The sequence below is a fragment of the Anomaloglossus baeobatrachus genome, chromosome 3, assembly GCF_048569485.1.
Source record: "Anomaloglossus baeobatrachus isolate aAnoBae1 chromosome 3, aAnoBae1.hap1, whole genome shotgun sequence".
In the NCBI taxonomy this organism is placed as follows: Eukaryota; Metazoa; Chordata; class Amphibia; order Anura; family Aromobatidae; genus Anomaloglossus; species Anomaloglossus baeobatrachus.
Genome location: NC_134355.1, coordinates 673,312,166 through 673,325,190, shown reverse-complemented (window position 1 = coordinate 673,325,190; position 13,025 = coordinate 673,312,166). Strand labels below are relative to the sequence as shown.

Genomic DNA, 13,025 nt, shown 5'->3' with positions numbered 1-13,025 from the left:
CTTGGTGTACAATGTATAAAATATCGAGCGGAGACTTCATTTCTCCACCCTGGATAGTAGCGTGGATGTTCCAATACTGTTTCTCGTGTGTAAAACACCAAAGGTTAGTCTTCGTTATTTTTTTGTTTTTTACTTACAAAACATAGAGAATATCTTTGTATACATATAGCGACCATAAATGAAGCTTGGGACAAGCTCTCTCTTTGTGTTTCGTTTTTTTTTGTTTTTGTTTTTTTCTCAATGAACTGTGTTTCTCGTAAACAAAAATAAGGTTCCTCTGGGTTCGGAGCACTAAAGAGAAGACTCGTACTGGAGAAGCTCGTACAAGAGAGGACCATCTCTGTATCTTATACCTACAGCTGTTGGGGTGACGTATTGAAGAATGTTGATAGTCCTTCTCAATCGTCTGTCAACGAAATGAGCGTCCCAAGCGGGGTATCGTTTTCTTGGCATGTCGATCTTTATGAGGGGCCCCTCTGGGTAATAAGGGCGCCCAGATGGAGTAGATGGCACCATTGGTCTCACCTGGAAAACGGGCAAGCATGTGTCAGCTGCTAGATCGTCCTGTTGCTCCGCCACCGCTCTGGTGGGCGATGCCTGGCCCCCTCGGTGCCCAGGGGTTTGGGGTGCCATGGGCTCAACATCAGGGGGCAAAGGAATGCCCCAGAGCAGCTCGGCGCAACAGGAACTGGCAAATATCTTAGCTCGTGGCCCCATGGGATGCAACACACCATAGTAGAGAAGCATGAATGCGATCCCGGCTGCGAAACTAAGAAAAACACAACACAGTGCTGGCACGGCATAGGAGTCAGTTGTGTCAGGGTCTCTGTAGAGATACCATAGGAACGTCAAGGCAGCATTCTCTGTCAGAATAACAGTGTAATAAGCAAACATTCTATATCGAGTCCGGCCTTCCTTGACGTTAAACCAGCAAAAAATGTACACAATTCCTACCACCATGTTGAAGAGGACCTCCTCCCATTTGGACATACAGAAGTCTGTCCCACCATGAATGATCCAGAAGGCCATGACACACCAGTGGACTACTACAAAGATCCCAAAGTAGAGCTGGAAGATGGAAGCAAAGAGGGCAAAAGATATAACACGAGATGATATGGTGAAAAGTCGCCAGAAGAGATGAATAAGTGCCCCTCTGTAGCTCATGCTCTTCTTATCATCTCGGGAGTCCCGTAGGAGCTTGTGATAGGAGGCTAGCACCCAAGCTAGGGACATCAGGGAAGCCACAGAGGAAACACCTGCCAAAGAGTAGTCAAACATGAGACAAAGGTTAATTAAATCAATTTATGTAATGTATAAATTCACTTTCAGTTCCTGCAAGAAAAGACATTTAAAAAGTTGTGAAACTTAGAAAACATTAACAACTGATGCCCTCTTAGTGAAACTTGAGTTGGGGTGATTTGAGAGTGGCTACAAAGATCGCCTCTGTCTTTGGAGGGCTCATCTAGTTCTACCCTATACAGACAACCAATTGAAGGGGCAAATTAAACACTTAATGCTAGGTTTGTACACAGGTTAGAGATGATCACGGGAGGTCTCAACAGGAAGAAACATTATAATCAGCCAACAGCTGGGGGCTGGTATTCTCAGGCTGGGGAGACCCATGCTTAATGGGCCCCCCCAGCCTAAAAATAGCAGCCTGCAGCCGCCCAGGATTGTCACATCCATTAGATGTGACAATCCCGGACTTTACCTAGCTCTTCCCGATTGCCCTGGTATGGTGGTATTTGGGATAAAAAGGGGTAATAACAGTTCACAGCTGCCACTAAACCCTAGAGACTGTGAGACCCCCACATTACTAATCTGCAAGTAAAAAGAAATAAACACAAACACTGAAAAAAATACTTTAATTTATAAAGCTCAGTGTGTGTGTGTGTGTGTGTATGTCCACTAAAGGAATCCGCACCGTTGCATTTACAATCACGAAATTTTGCACAGATGCCTCATATGACCCAGGGAACGTCATAGACTATGTTTTGACGGGAAAATTTAACCCCGCGCTTTACAGTTAATCTCCAAAATTCTGCTTCCATTAAACTGAATTGAGGTGGGAGCTATAGGATATTAATAGAAACTGTCAGTGGTTGCTATAAGAACAAGATAGACTGTTAGTATAACAAGCTTATGTGTGAGGGAATATGATGTTGGTGGAGAGACGGATAGAGAAAGACAGAAAGAGACAGACAGACAGAGACAGACATGGAAAGAGACAGACGGGCAAAGAGACAGCCCTGGAAAGAGACAGCCCTGTAAACGTGGAAAGAGACAGCCATGGAAAGAGACAGCCCTGGAAAGTGACAGCCCTGGACAAAGACAGCCCTGGAAAGAGACAGACGGACAAAGAGACAGACGGACAAAGAGACAGACGGGCAAAGACAGACCTGGAAAAAGACAGACCTAAAAAGAGACAGACGGGCAAAGAGACAGACGGGCAAAGAGACAGACTGGCAAAGAGACAGACGGGCAAAGAGACAGACGGGCAAAGAGACAGACAGGGAAAGAGACAGCCCAGGAAAGAGACAGCCCAGGAAAGAGACAGCCCAGGAAAGAGACAGAAGGGCAAAGAGACAGACGGGCAAAGAGACAGCCGGGCAAAGAGACAGCCTTAGACAGAAAAAGCCTTGGAAAGAGACAGACCTGGAAAGAGACAGACGGGCAAAGAGACAGACGGGCAAAGAGACAGACGGGCAAAGAGACAGACGGGCAAAGAGACAGACCGGGAAAGAGACAGACCGGGAAAGAGACAGACCGGGAAAGAGACAGACCGGGAAAGAGACAGACCGGGAAAGAGACAGACCGGGAAAGAGACAGACCGGGAAAGAGACAGACCGGGAAAGAGACAGACAGGGAAAGAGACAGACAGGGAAAGAGACAACCCTGGAAAGAGACAGACGGACAAAGAGACAGATGGACAAAGAGACAGACGGACAAAGAGACAGATGGACAAAGGCAGACCTGGAAAGAGACAGCCCAGGAAAGAGACAGAAGGGCAAAGAGACAGACGGGCAAAGAGACAGCCTTAGACAGAAAAAGCCTTGGATAGAGACAGACCTGGAAAGAGACAGACATGGAAATAGACAGCCGGGCAAAGAGACAGACGGGCAAAGAGACAGACGGGCAAAGAGACAGCCCTGGAAAGTGACAGCCCTGGAAAGAGACAGCCCGGGGAAAGAGACAGCCCGGGGAAAGAGACAGCCCGGGGAAAGAGACAGCCCGGGGAAAGAGACAGCCCGGGGAAAGAGACAGCCCTGGAAAAGAGACAGACGGGCAAAGAGACAGACGGGCAAAGAGACAGACGGGCAAAGAGACAGACGGGCAAAGAGACAGCCTTAGACAGAAAAAGCCTTGGAAAGAGACAGACCTGGAAAGAGACAGACATGGAAATAGACAGCCCTGGAAAGAGACAGCCGGGCAAAGAGACAGCCGGGCAAAGAGACAGCCGGGCAAAGAGACAGCCGGGCAAAGAGACAGCCGGGCAAAGAGACAGCCTTAGACAGAAAAAGCCTTGGAAATAGACAGCCCTGGAAAGAGACAGATGGACAAAGAGACAGACGGGCAAAGACAGACCTGGAAAGAGACAGACGGGCAAAGAGACAGACGGGCAAAGAGACAGACGGGCAAAGACACAGCTGGGCAAAGAGAAAGCCCAGGAAAGAGACAGCCCAGGAAAGAGACAGCCCAGGAAAGAGACAGCCCAGGAAAGAGACAGCCCAGGAAAGAGATAGAAGGGCAAAGAGACAGAAGGGCAAAGAGACAGACGGGCAAAGAGACAGACGGGCAAAGAGACAGACGGGCAAAGAGACAGCCTGAGACAGAAAAAGCCTTGGAAAGAGACAGACATGGAAAGAGACAGACATGGAAATAGACAGCCGGGGAAAGAGACAGACGGGGAAAGAGACAGACGTGGAAAGAGATAGACGGGGAAAGAGACAGCCCTGGAAAGAGACAGATGGACAAAGAGACAGACGGGCAAAGAGACAGCTGGGCAAAGAGACAGACCGGGAAAGAGACAGACCGGGAAAGAGACAGACCAGGAAAGAGACAGACCGGGAAAGAGACAGACCGGGAAAGAGACAGACCGGGCAAAAAGACAGACGGGCAAAAAGACAGACGGGCAAAGAGACAGCCTTAGACAGAAAAAGCCTTGGAAAGAGACAGACCTGGAAAGAGACAGACCGGGAAAGAGACAGACCGGGCAAAAAGACAGACGGGCAAAAAGACAGACGGGCAAAGAGACAGCCTTAGACAGAAAAAGCCTTGGAAAGAGACAGACCTGGAAAGAGACAGACATGGAAATAGACAGCCGGGCAAAGAGACAGCCGGGCAAAGAGACAGACGGGCAAAGAGACAGACGGGCAAAGAGACAGACGGGCAAAGAGACAGACCTGGAAAGAGACAGATGGGGAAAGAGACAGATGGACAAAGAGACAGACGGGCAAAGAGACAGATGGGCAAAGAGACAGACGGGCAAAGAGACAGCTGGGCAAAGAGAAAGCCCAGGAAAAAAACAGCCCAGGAAAGAGACAGCCCAGGAAAGAGACAGCCCAGGAAAGAGACAGAAGGGCAAAGAGACAGAAGGGCAAAGAGACAGACGGGCAAAGAGACAGCCGGGCAAAGAGACAGCCGGGCAAAGAGACAGCCGGGCAAAGAGACAGCCTGAGACAGAAAAAGCCTTGGAAAGAGACAGACATGGAAAGAGACAGACATGGAAAGAGACAGATGGACAAAGAGACAGACGGGGAAAGAGACAGACGGGGAAAGAGACAGACGGGGAAAGAGACAGACGGGGAAAGAGACAGCCCTGGAAAGAGACAGCCCTGGAAAGAGACAGACGGGGAAAGAGACAGACGGGGAAAGAGACAGCCGGGCAAAGAGACAGACGGGGAAAGAGACAGACGGGGAAAGAGACAGACGGGGAAAGAGACAGACCTGGAAAGAGACAGATGGACAAAGAGACAGACGGGGAAAGAGACAGACGGGGAAAGAGACAGACGGGGAAAGAGACAGACGGGGAAAGAGACAGCCCTGGAAAGAGACAGCCCTGGAAAGAGACAGACGGGGAAAGAGACAGACGGGGAAAGAGACAGACGGGGAAAGAGACAGACGGGGAAAGAGACAGACGGGGAAAGAGACAGCCCTGGAAAGAGACAGCCCTGGAAAGAGACAGACCGGGAAAGAGACAGACCGGGAAAGAGACAGACCGGGAAAGAGACAGACCGGGAAAGAGACAGACCGGGAAAGAGACAGACCGGGAAAGAGACAGACCGGGAAAGAGACAGACCGGGAAAGAGACAGAGCGGGCAAAAAGACAGACCGTCAAAAAGACAGACGGGTAAAAAGACAGACGGGCAAAAAGACAGACGGGCAAAAAGACAGACTGGGAAAGAGACAGACGGGCAAAGAGACAGCCTTAGACAGAAAAAGCCTTGGAAAGAGACAGACCTGGAAAGAGACAGATGGGGAAAGAGACAGACGGGGAAAGAGACAGACGGGGAAAGAGACAGACGGGGAAAGAGACAGATGGGGAAAGAGACAGCCCTGGAAAGAGACAGATGGACAAAGAGACAGACGGGCAAAGAGACAGACAGGCAAAGAGACAGACCGGGCAAAGAGACAGACCAGGAAAGAGACAGACCGGGAAAGAGACAGACCGGGAAAGAGACAGACCGGGAAAGAGACAGACCGGGAAAGAGACAGACCGGGAAAGAGACAGACCGGGAAAGAGACAGACCGGGAAAGAGACAGACCGGGAAAGAGACAGACCGGGAAAGAGACAGACCGGGAAAGAGACAGAGCGGGCAAAAAGACAGACAGGCAAAAAGACAGACGGGTAAAAAGACAGACGGGCAAAAAGACAGACGGGCAAAAAGACAGACTGGGAAAGAGACAGACGGGGAAAGAGAGAGACAGGGAAAGAGAGACGGAGAGACACACATATAGAGACAGACACAGAGATAGAGAGAGACAGACAGACATAGAGATGGAGACAGATAGACTGATACAAATACAGACAGAGAGTTAGAAACAGACAGAGACATAGACACAACCAGACAAAAAGACACAGACAGAGAGAAAGACAGACAGCGACACACAGACAGAGACTGGGAGACAGTTACTATGCCCGCTTTGAGCTTTAGGCAGAGAATGAGCCTCAGCGATGAGCGGTGACATCACTCAGGTTATTTGCAGTCACAGCTGGAGGTGCCCACAGTCTTCAACCTGTGACCGCAAATAAGCTGAGTGACATCCCCGCTCATCGCTGTGGGTAAGTCGTTCTCTGCCTGAAGCTCACAGCGGACAGTCACATTCTATTCCCACGCGCTGTCACTTCAGATGTAGCAGAGCTGGAATCGTCGTGGAACCTCATGTGGATTACGTTGGACCAGGATGTTTTGAGGTTTAATAAAGGGGTGAAAGAGTGTATTTTTTTGTATTTTATTTGAAATAAAGATTTTTTTCGGTGTTTGTGTTTTTTTTTTTCACTTACAGATTAGTAAGGGGGGTCTCATAGACGGGTACCCGGGTATCTATGAGGCCACCTATCACTAGTTATCAGTTGTTTTCATTTGCTCATTTTCTCGGTCCTATCACATCCCGGGTGGGGCTATTTACACTTTCCTAATACTAGCCTTCTCTGCTGACTCTATTCATATGTGTATTCTGCTAAGAAGTTCCAGTACAGCTGCGATAGAATTTTGCCTGTAACACAGATACCTGTGTGATATTTACGCTGGGCTTCCTCTTTTATCTAACCTAGGGCCTTTCTTCTGTTTGTTGTTAGGTTGTAGGAGGTTATCCTAGCTTGCACTTGTTAGTTCACCCATTTCAGTTTTTCCACTTATACACATGTTTTATGTTTCCCCCCCTTGGGTCCCTGCCTATCTATGCATGATTTTCCTATCTTGGTTAATAGTGCATTGCAACCTACATTCTCATTCCTCAGGAGGTATGAGAAACAACTTGACGGCCTTTTAGGCAGACAGGCATTGCAACCTCCCCTCTCATTCCTCAGGAGGTACAAGAAACAATTTGACAGCCTTTTAGGCAGACATGTCCAAGTTGTGGGTTTGTAATGTTGCAGCTGTGTACCAACCCTCCACTTACTGAGAAATCCAGGAATCAGGGCACCACACAACCTCCTTTTGATAACTTTATTATTGCAGAAAAATCACAATGTTTTGGCTGCTTAGTTCTTTTAGCAAGCCATAGGAAAAGAGAGATATGGTTTGTTTGGCTTGATAAAGGCCTTGCACAGCCAAAACGTTGTGATTTTCTGGACCAATAAAGTTACCAAAAGGAGGATGTCTGGTGCCTTGGCTCCTGAATTTTTCTGTATTGCTGTAACCGTGCTGCAAACTTTTGACAACAGAGGGGTGCAGGGGACTCATCTATTACATGTATAAGCCCCCCCACTTACTAGTCATGGGCTTTGGTAGTAAAGCTCCTGCCGATTGACAATCTGTACAAGGGGTTGCTGATAAGTCTTTGGCTTTACCCAGAAAGAAACGAGATAGGATGATGAAACCTTACATTTATTCCACATACTCTCCACTGATGACAACACACTTCTTACATTGGTATTCCAAGTTCTGTAAGCCTAGCAAAAAGAAGGATTTCGGTTGTGCCTCAAAACAGGCATCCATAGCAGCCATGGCATCAGAAATGGTGTGAAATTTGGTACCCTTGAGGCGTTTCTTCAGGTTTGGAAACAGATGATAGTCGGAGGGAGCTAGATCTGGTGAATAAGGTGGGTGGTCACCAGCTGGAAGCCCAGCTCTGCCAGTTTTGCTGTGGTCCCTTGTGTAGTGTGAGTGGAGGTGTTGCCTTGCAGGAACAAGTTTCCTTTGGACAGCTTGCCACGCCTTTTGGCCTTCAGAGCTGCCTTCAATTGGTTCAAAAGTTCAATGTAATACATTGCATTGATAGTGGAACCCTTTTCAAGGTAGTCCACTAGAAGCACGCCCTCCTTATCCCAGAACACACACACCATCACCTTAGTGGCTGATTTTTGCACCCTGAACTTCTTTGGATTAGGAGAACCACTGTGCCTCCACTCTTTGACTGCTCCTTGTTTTCAGGGTCATACAAATAAATCCAGGTCTCATCCATAGTGACCGGTCGATCCAGGAAGTTCTTATCAGTCTGGAAACACTGACAAATGGACCGGGTAGTTTTCTCTCGCAGCTTCTCTGATCTGTTGTCACACATTTGGTGACCCACTTTGCAGATCGCTTCCTCATGTCCAAATGTTCATGGATAACGACACAAACACGTTCATGAGAAATCCCCATGATGTCTGCTATTGCTTTAGCTGAAAGTCGTGGATTCTCCAGTATGAGGTTGTGCGCAGCATCGACGACCTCCAGACCAACAACCACTCTCGGTTCCTCATCATTGGTGCTGATGTGGCCTGTTTTAAATTTCACAACCCAGTTCTTAACTGTGGAATATGAAGGGCATTGATCCCCCAATGTCTGTGACATATCACTATCAATATCCTTTGCAGACGTTCCTTTGCAGAAACAAAAATTTTATCACTTCTCTGCTCTCAGTTGCTGTGAATATCGCATTAGACTCCGCCGTTTGGTTTTCCCGCGTGCGTCGAACACTGTTGCCATAAGCAACAAACACACCATTTGGAAAACAAATATTAGACACGTAAGGCTTTCATGTGATGCAACATTCGTTACCTAGGAACAAAAAAAAATCACAAAGCCAAAGACTTATCAGCAGCCCCTCGCAATCCTCACGGCTAGTGTAGAAGCAGCGAGTGGGATTAGTGGACCCACTGGACCACAGGGTGGACTCGGGCTTACCTTTTAGTACAAGGGGCTTAAATAAGTGCCTACCACGAGGCGGGCACCAGGTACCATTCCCAGAGCAGTGACTGAGACTGTGGCAGGACAGGTGATGGAATCAGGTATAGACGGGTACAGGCAGGGTGACTGAGGCAGGCAGGCCAGGCAGGTACGGACAGGAATGGTGGGCATAGCAGGAATAAACAGGTATGGGAAGGCAGGTGCTGGAAATGAAGACAGGGATAACAGGACAGGAGCTCAGGACCTGACAGCTAGCTAGGTAGCAGACTCACTGATTAACTAGAGGCGTTGTGCAGGCACCTCACCTAATGGGAAGATGCCTTAAATACACTTTCAGGGAAATTACATGCTTGATCTTTAAGAGGAGGGCCGTGTGTGCGTGCGCATCTTAGGTGCACTCCCGGGAACCCACTGCGGCATAGAAGGAGGCAGCAGCACACGTGAGTGGCCAGGGAAGAGCGAGGTATGACGCAACCTGACCAGGGCAAAAGTCGGCAACTCTGCAGAGACACCGGCAGTACACAATCCCTCTGCAACTGACCCTAGTGGAGAGAAAACTGCTGCTAAGTAACCTAAGCCACATTCAATGTTTGGTTTTTTTTGCCACTAACCCCGAATGCACACACTCCCCCAAAGCCACAATCACAGAGTGACTTAACCAAGTCATCATTACTGGAAGGCTGAGTTGTCCTTGGTATTTTATATTGCTCTTGCTTATACAATCAGGAGGAGAGCACCAAATATTTTTGATACCGTAAATGGACAGTACTTTCCTCCGCTTTGTGTTTCGATGTACCTTTTATGACTACACATCGCACCACCGAGATGTGAGGAAGTATTCACACCTCATTTATTATTGCCTGCCATTCTGTTTCTCGCCAGACTATCACATTGTCACTTGCCGTTCTCTACCTTCTGTCTACAGGGAGCGGGGGCTGCATGATTGAATTTTGACTTTCGGCTTTCACAGAAATTTCAGGGGCTGTTTTTTTTTCTTCAACATTTCTGATATTTTTCAAATGAACTGAAAAAACTGGATAAAAAAGGAATCACAATATCGACTATAAGTAAATCTAAGTCATAAAAAAGTGGAATAATACAAAAGAATCCTCTGACTCTCAACTCCGGACTTGACTCTAGGGGACGTTGGGTGGTGGATAGTGAGTGGGGATGTAAGGGTTGCCAGTCTCAAAGCAGGGTATATAGGACATGTGCCCTGGGCCTTCACCATCTTGAGGATTATTACTGAAAAAGGTAATAAAATAATAATTCTTCGTGGGGTGAAATTGCAAAAAAAGCATTTTTAGTTTTTCTTGGCTTGATACTTATTCTGTAAGTCTTTGTGATTATGGTGGTAAGATTCCGGCTATTGTACGCTATTGCAGTGCTCCATGTGGGTGCTTCCTGCTTCCCTCTTCTGGAGCCAGCTTGTCATTCCCAGGAAGTGCCTCAAAGCCTATCGTTGAGAGACACTGGGTATTTAAGGCACTCTCCCACAAGGGGAGGTGCCTGATCAATGCATCTGTTTAGTTAGTTAGTGGTTTTTGCCCTAGTCAGCTAGTTGTCATGTCCCCATGTCCATCTGTCCTGTCCTGCTTGTACCTGGTCCTAACCCGTCCTACCCTGTTGGCACCTAATTCCAGCCTGTCCTGCCTGTACCTGGTTTCAGCCCATCCTGCCCTGTTGGCACCTGGCTCAAGTCCGTCCTGTCCTGTTGGCACCTGGCTTAAGTCTGTCCTGCCCTGTTACCCTGTTGGCACCTGGATCCTGTCCATCCTACATGTACCTGGCTCTAGCCCTGTTGGCATCTCGTTCCAGTATGTAATGTCCTACCTGTACCTGATTCCTGTCCGTCCTGCCGGAACCTGCTACCTGTCCGTCCTGCCCTGTTTTTTCTAGTGACTCTGCCTGTCTGTCCTATCCTGTTGGCTCTAGTGACTCTCCCTGTCTGTCCTGCCCTGTTGGCTCCAGTGACTCTCCCTGTCTGTCCTGCCCTGTTGGCTCTAGTGACTCTGCTTGCTTGTCCTGCCCATGCTATCTGCCTCAGCTACCCTAGTGGTTCCGGTCTATACTAGGATAGTTGAGGTTTGCACTAGTTTCCACCTGTGTTGGTTCCTACCCTGGGGGTCAGCTGCCACAGTCCCGGCCTCTGCCCTGGGAGTGGCACCTGGTGTCTGCCTCGCAGTGGGCACTTAGTCAAGCCCCTTCCACTAAACGGTAAGCCGGGGTACACCTGTGGTCCAGTAGGTCCACTTCAGCTCGCTACTTTACCATCTCTGATTATGTCTAAGACAAAAATGGAACTCATCGCTTAACAGGAAAGACCTCCATTCAAGTACATTTGCCATTTTAATTTCCTCCATGATACCCTTTGAGAGCAGTGGTGTGAGGTCAGTGTAGCTGGATGTCTCTGTGACAGCCCTGGCCTATCAGGTCGTCACAGGGTATTGCACAATCTGCCCTCCCGTGCAGTCTCCACCTCCCTCTTGGTTATGGGTCCCCACCCAAATGGTGTTGCCTACATCAGCTAATCAAGTCCTAGATACACCCTGCACCACACCCACCAAACACACCAGTGGACGGCCTGAGTGGAATAGAGTCGCCCACCTGGGGGTTCAGGGAGGGGAAGTGAAGAGTGTAGTGAGTAGTAGTTGTTAGTCTGAAGTGGAGGAAGTTTGAGTGGTGGTGGAGAGTAGCTCTCGAGCTGTGAGGAGCTCTGAGGAGGTCGGGAGCAGTGACTCCCATAAGAAAACTGTCTAGGTTGCAGACTGGTCTGGGCCTAGAGAAGTCGGACTCCGGTCGTAGGAGATCATGGCAAGGGGCTTGGATCTGTCGAGCAGGACAGCCAGCGGCCTTGCACTGTCACCGGGCTGGGACCGAAGCACGATGGGGCACGTGGACCCTAGGTCGGGGAGTAGCTGCATGCATCCCGATAATTTACCCGTGGAGAACGGAGCTTCAAGATTCGTTCCCAACTGCTCCAAAATCGGGGTACTAGTGCAACGAGGGGGATAGGACTTTCCATTCAAAATGGTCCAGTATATCCCAACCCTGAGCGCAAGCTTCCACACTTAGCCACAGTGGGGAGCGGGACCCAGCAAGTTTCACACTACCGGGACCACCAAAGAAGTAAACTTAGTGCCAGGAGGCAGGTCACGGATCACCAGGCAGCACCATTGGGGACGGGACCTGAACTAGCTCCCCTCAGCGGCAGCAGTGTCCAGAGACTTGTTTGACCAGTTGTCGGTGTCAGCTTAATGGACTGAGTGAGTACCACAGTGATCCCTGTATCCCACAGCCTTATCCCCACACCGAGTCCCGGGGCATTCCCCTACCCGTGGAGGGTTCTAACACCTTGCAGCCCCATTCCATCACCCCGGGGTACTCCCAACCGCAGCGGTGGTACTCCAAATTACCACACACCACGGGTGGCGTCACAAACTCTATAATCCCTTGTAAATACCCCCTTCATTCGAGTGGCCGCACGACCCCCGGGTCCGGGGACCCTCGAGCCACTGAGAACCCGGATCCGAGCAGCTCGGCTGCTTCCATGGGGCGGCACATCTTGCTCGTAGCCCAATGTCATTCAAATGATAATGTGTATAGACAATTTGTGCTTTCACTTGCAGTACAGAATGGATCAATCATGGAACCAGTGGTGCAGCAAGTGTCCCAGGAACCATTTTTCAATATGACAACCCCAGGAGCATGTTGCTTGATCTACTGTGAGCATCCTGTGTGGCCTAAATGTTCTCCCATGGCTGCAGCATCTCCAGACTTGTCTTCGATGGCTGCAGCATCTCCAGACTTGTCTCCATCGGGCACATCTGGTCGTCATTGGCCGGTCATTACACAGGAGCTGCCAGCAGAGGATCTTGATGATTTGCGGAAGAGCATTAAGCGGCAGAACCTTCCTCAGATGACCATTAATAACCTCAGTGATAGCAGACGAGGCTGGAAGTGCCGGGATTTCTGCACATGGCTCATACTCCAGACTCAAGAAATACACAGGTTTTGAAACCTTTTTTCATCATCATTTGTAGGTCAGTAATGTCTCCATCCCTTTCCATAACTCCATGACTTTTCCTTCTTGGTGTTGACATAGGAGTGTATAGTTTCTCTAAAGGGAAATAGCTAAAGTTTCCCGTCATCATTCATTGTACTTGTGTAATAAAACTTTTTGCAAAA

The 13,025-nt window shown here is 49.0% G+C and overlaps 1 protein-coding gene across 1 annotated transcript in view; it reads right to left on the bottom strand.

Moving 5' to 3' along the window:
* Positions 1 to 291: 291 nt before the first annotated feature.
* Positions 292 to 13,025, bottom strand: part of XKR6 (XK related 6) — a 305,924-nt gene continuing 293,190 nt past the window's right edge. The window contains exon 3 of the mRNA XM_075341254.1: positions 292 to 1,256. Within this exon, the coding sequence (XP_075197369.1) occupies positions 292 to 1,256 (965 nt within the window). The remainder of the gene's footprint in view (positions 1,257 to 13,025) is intronic.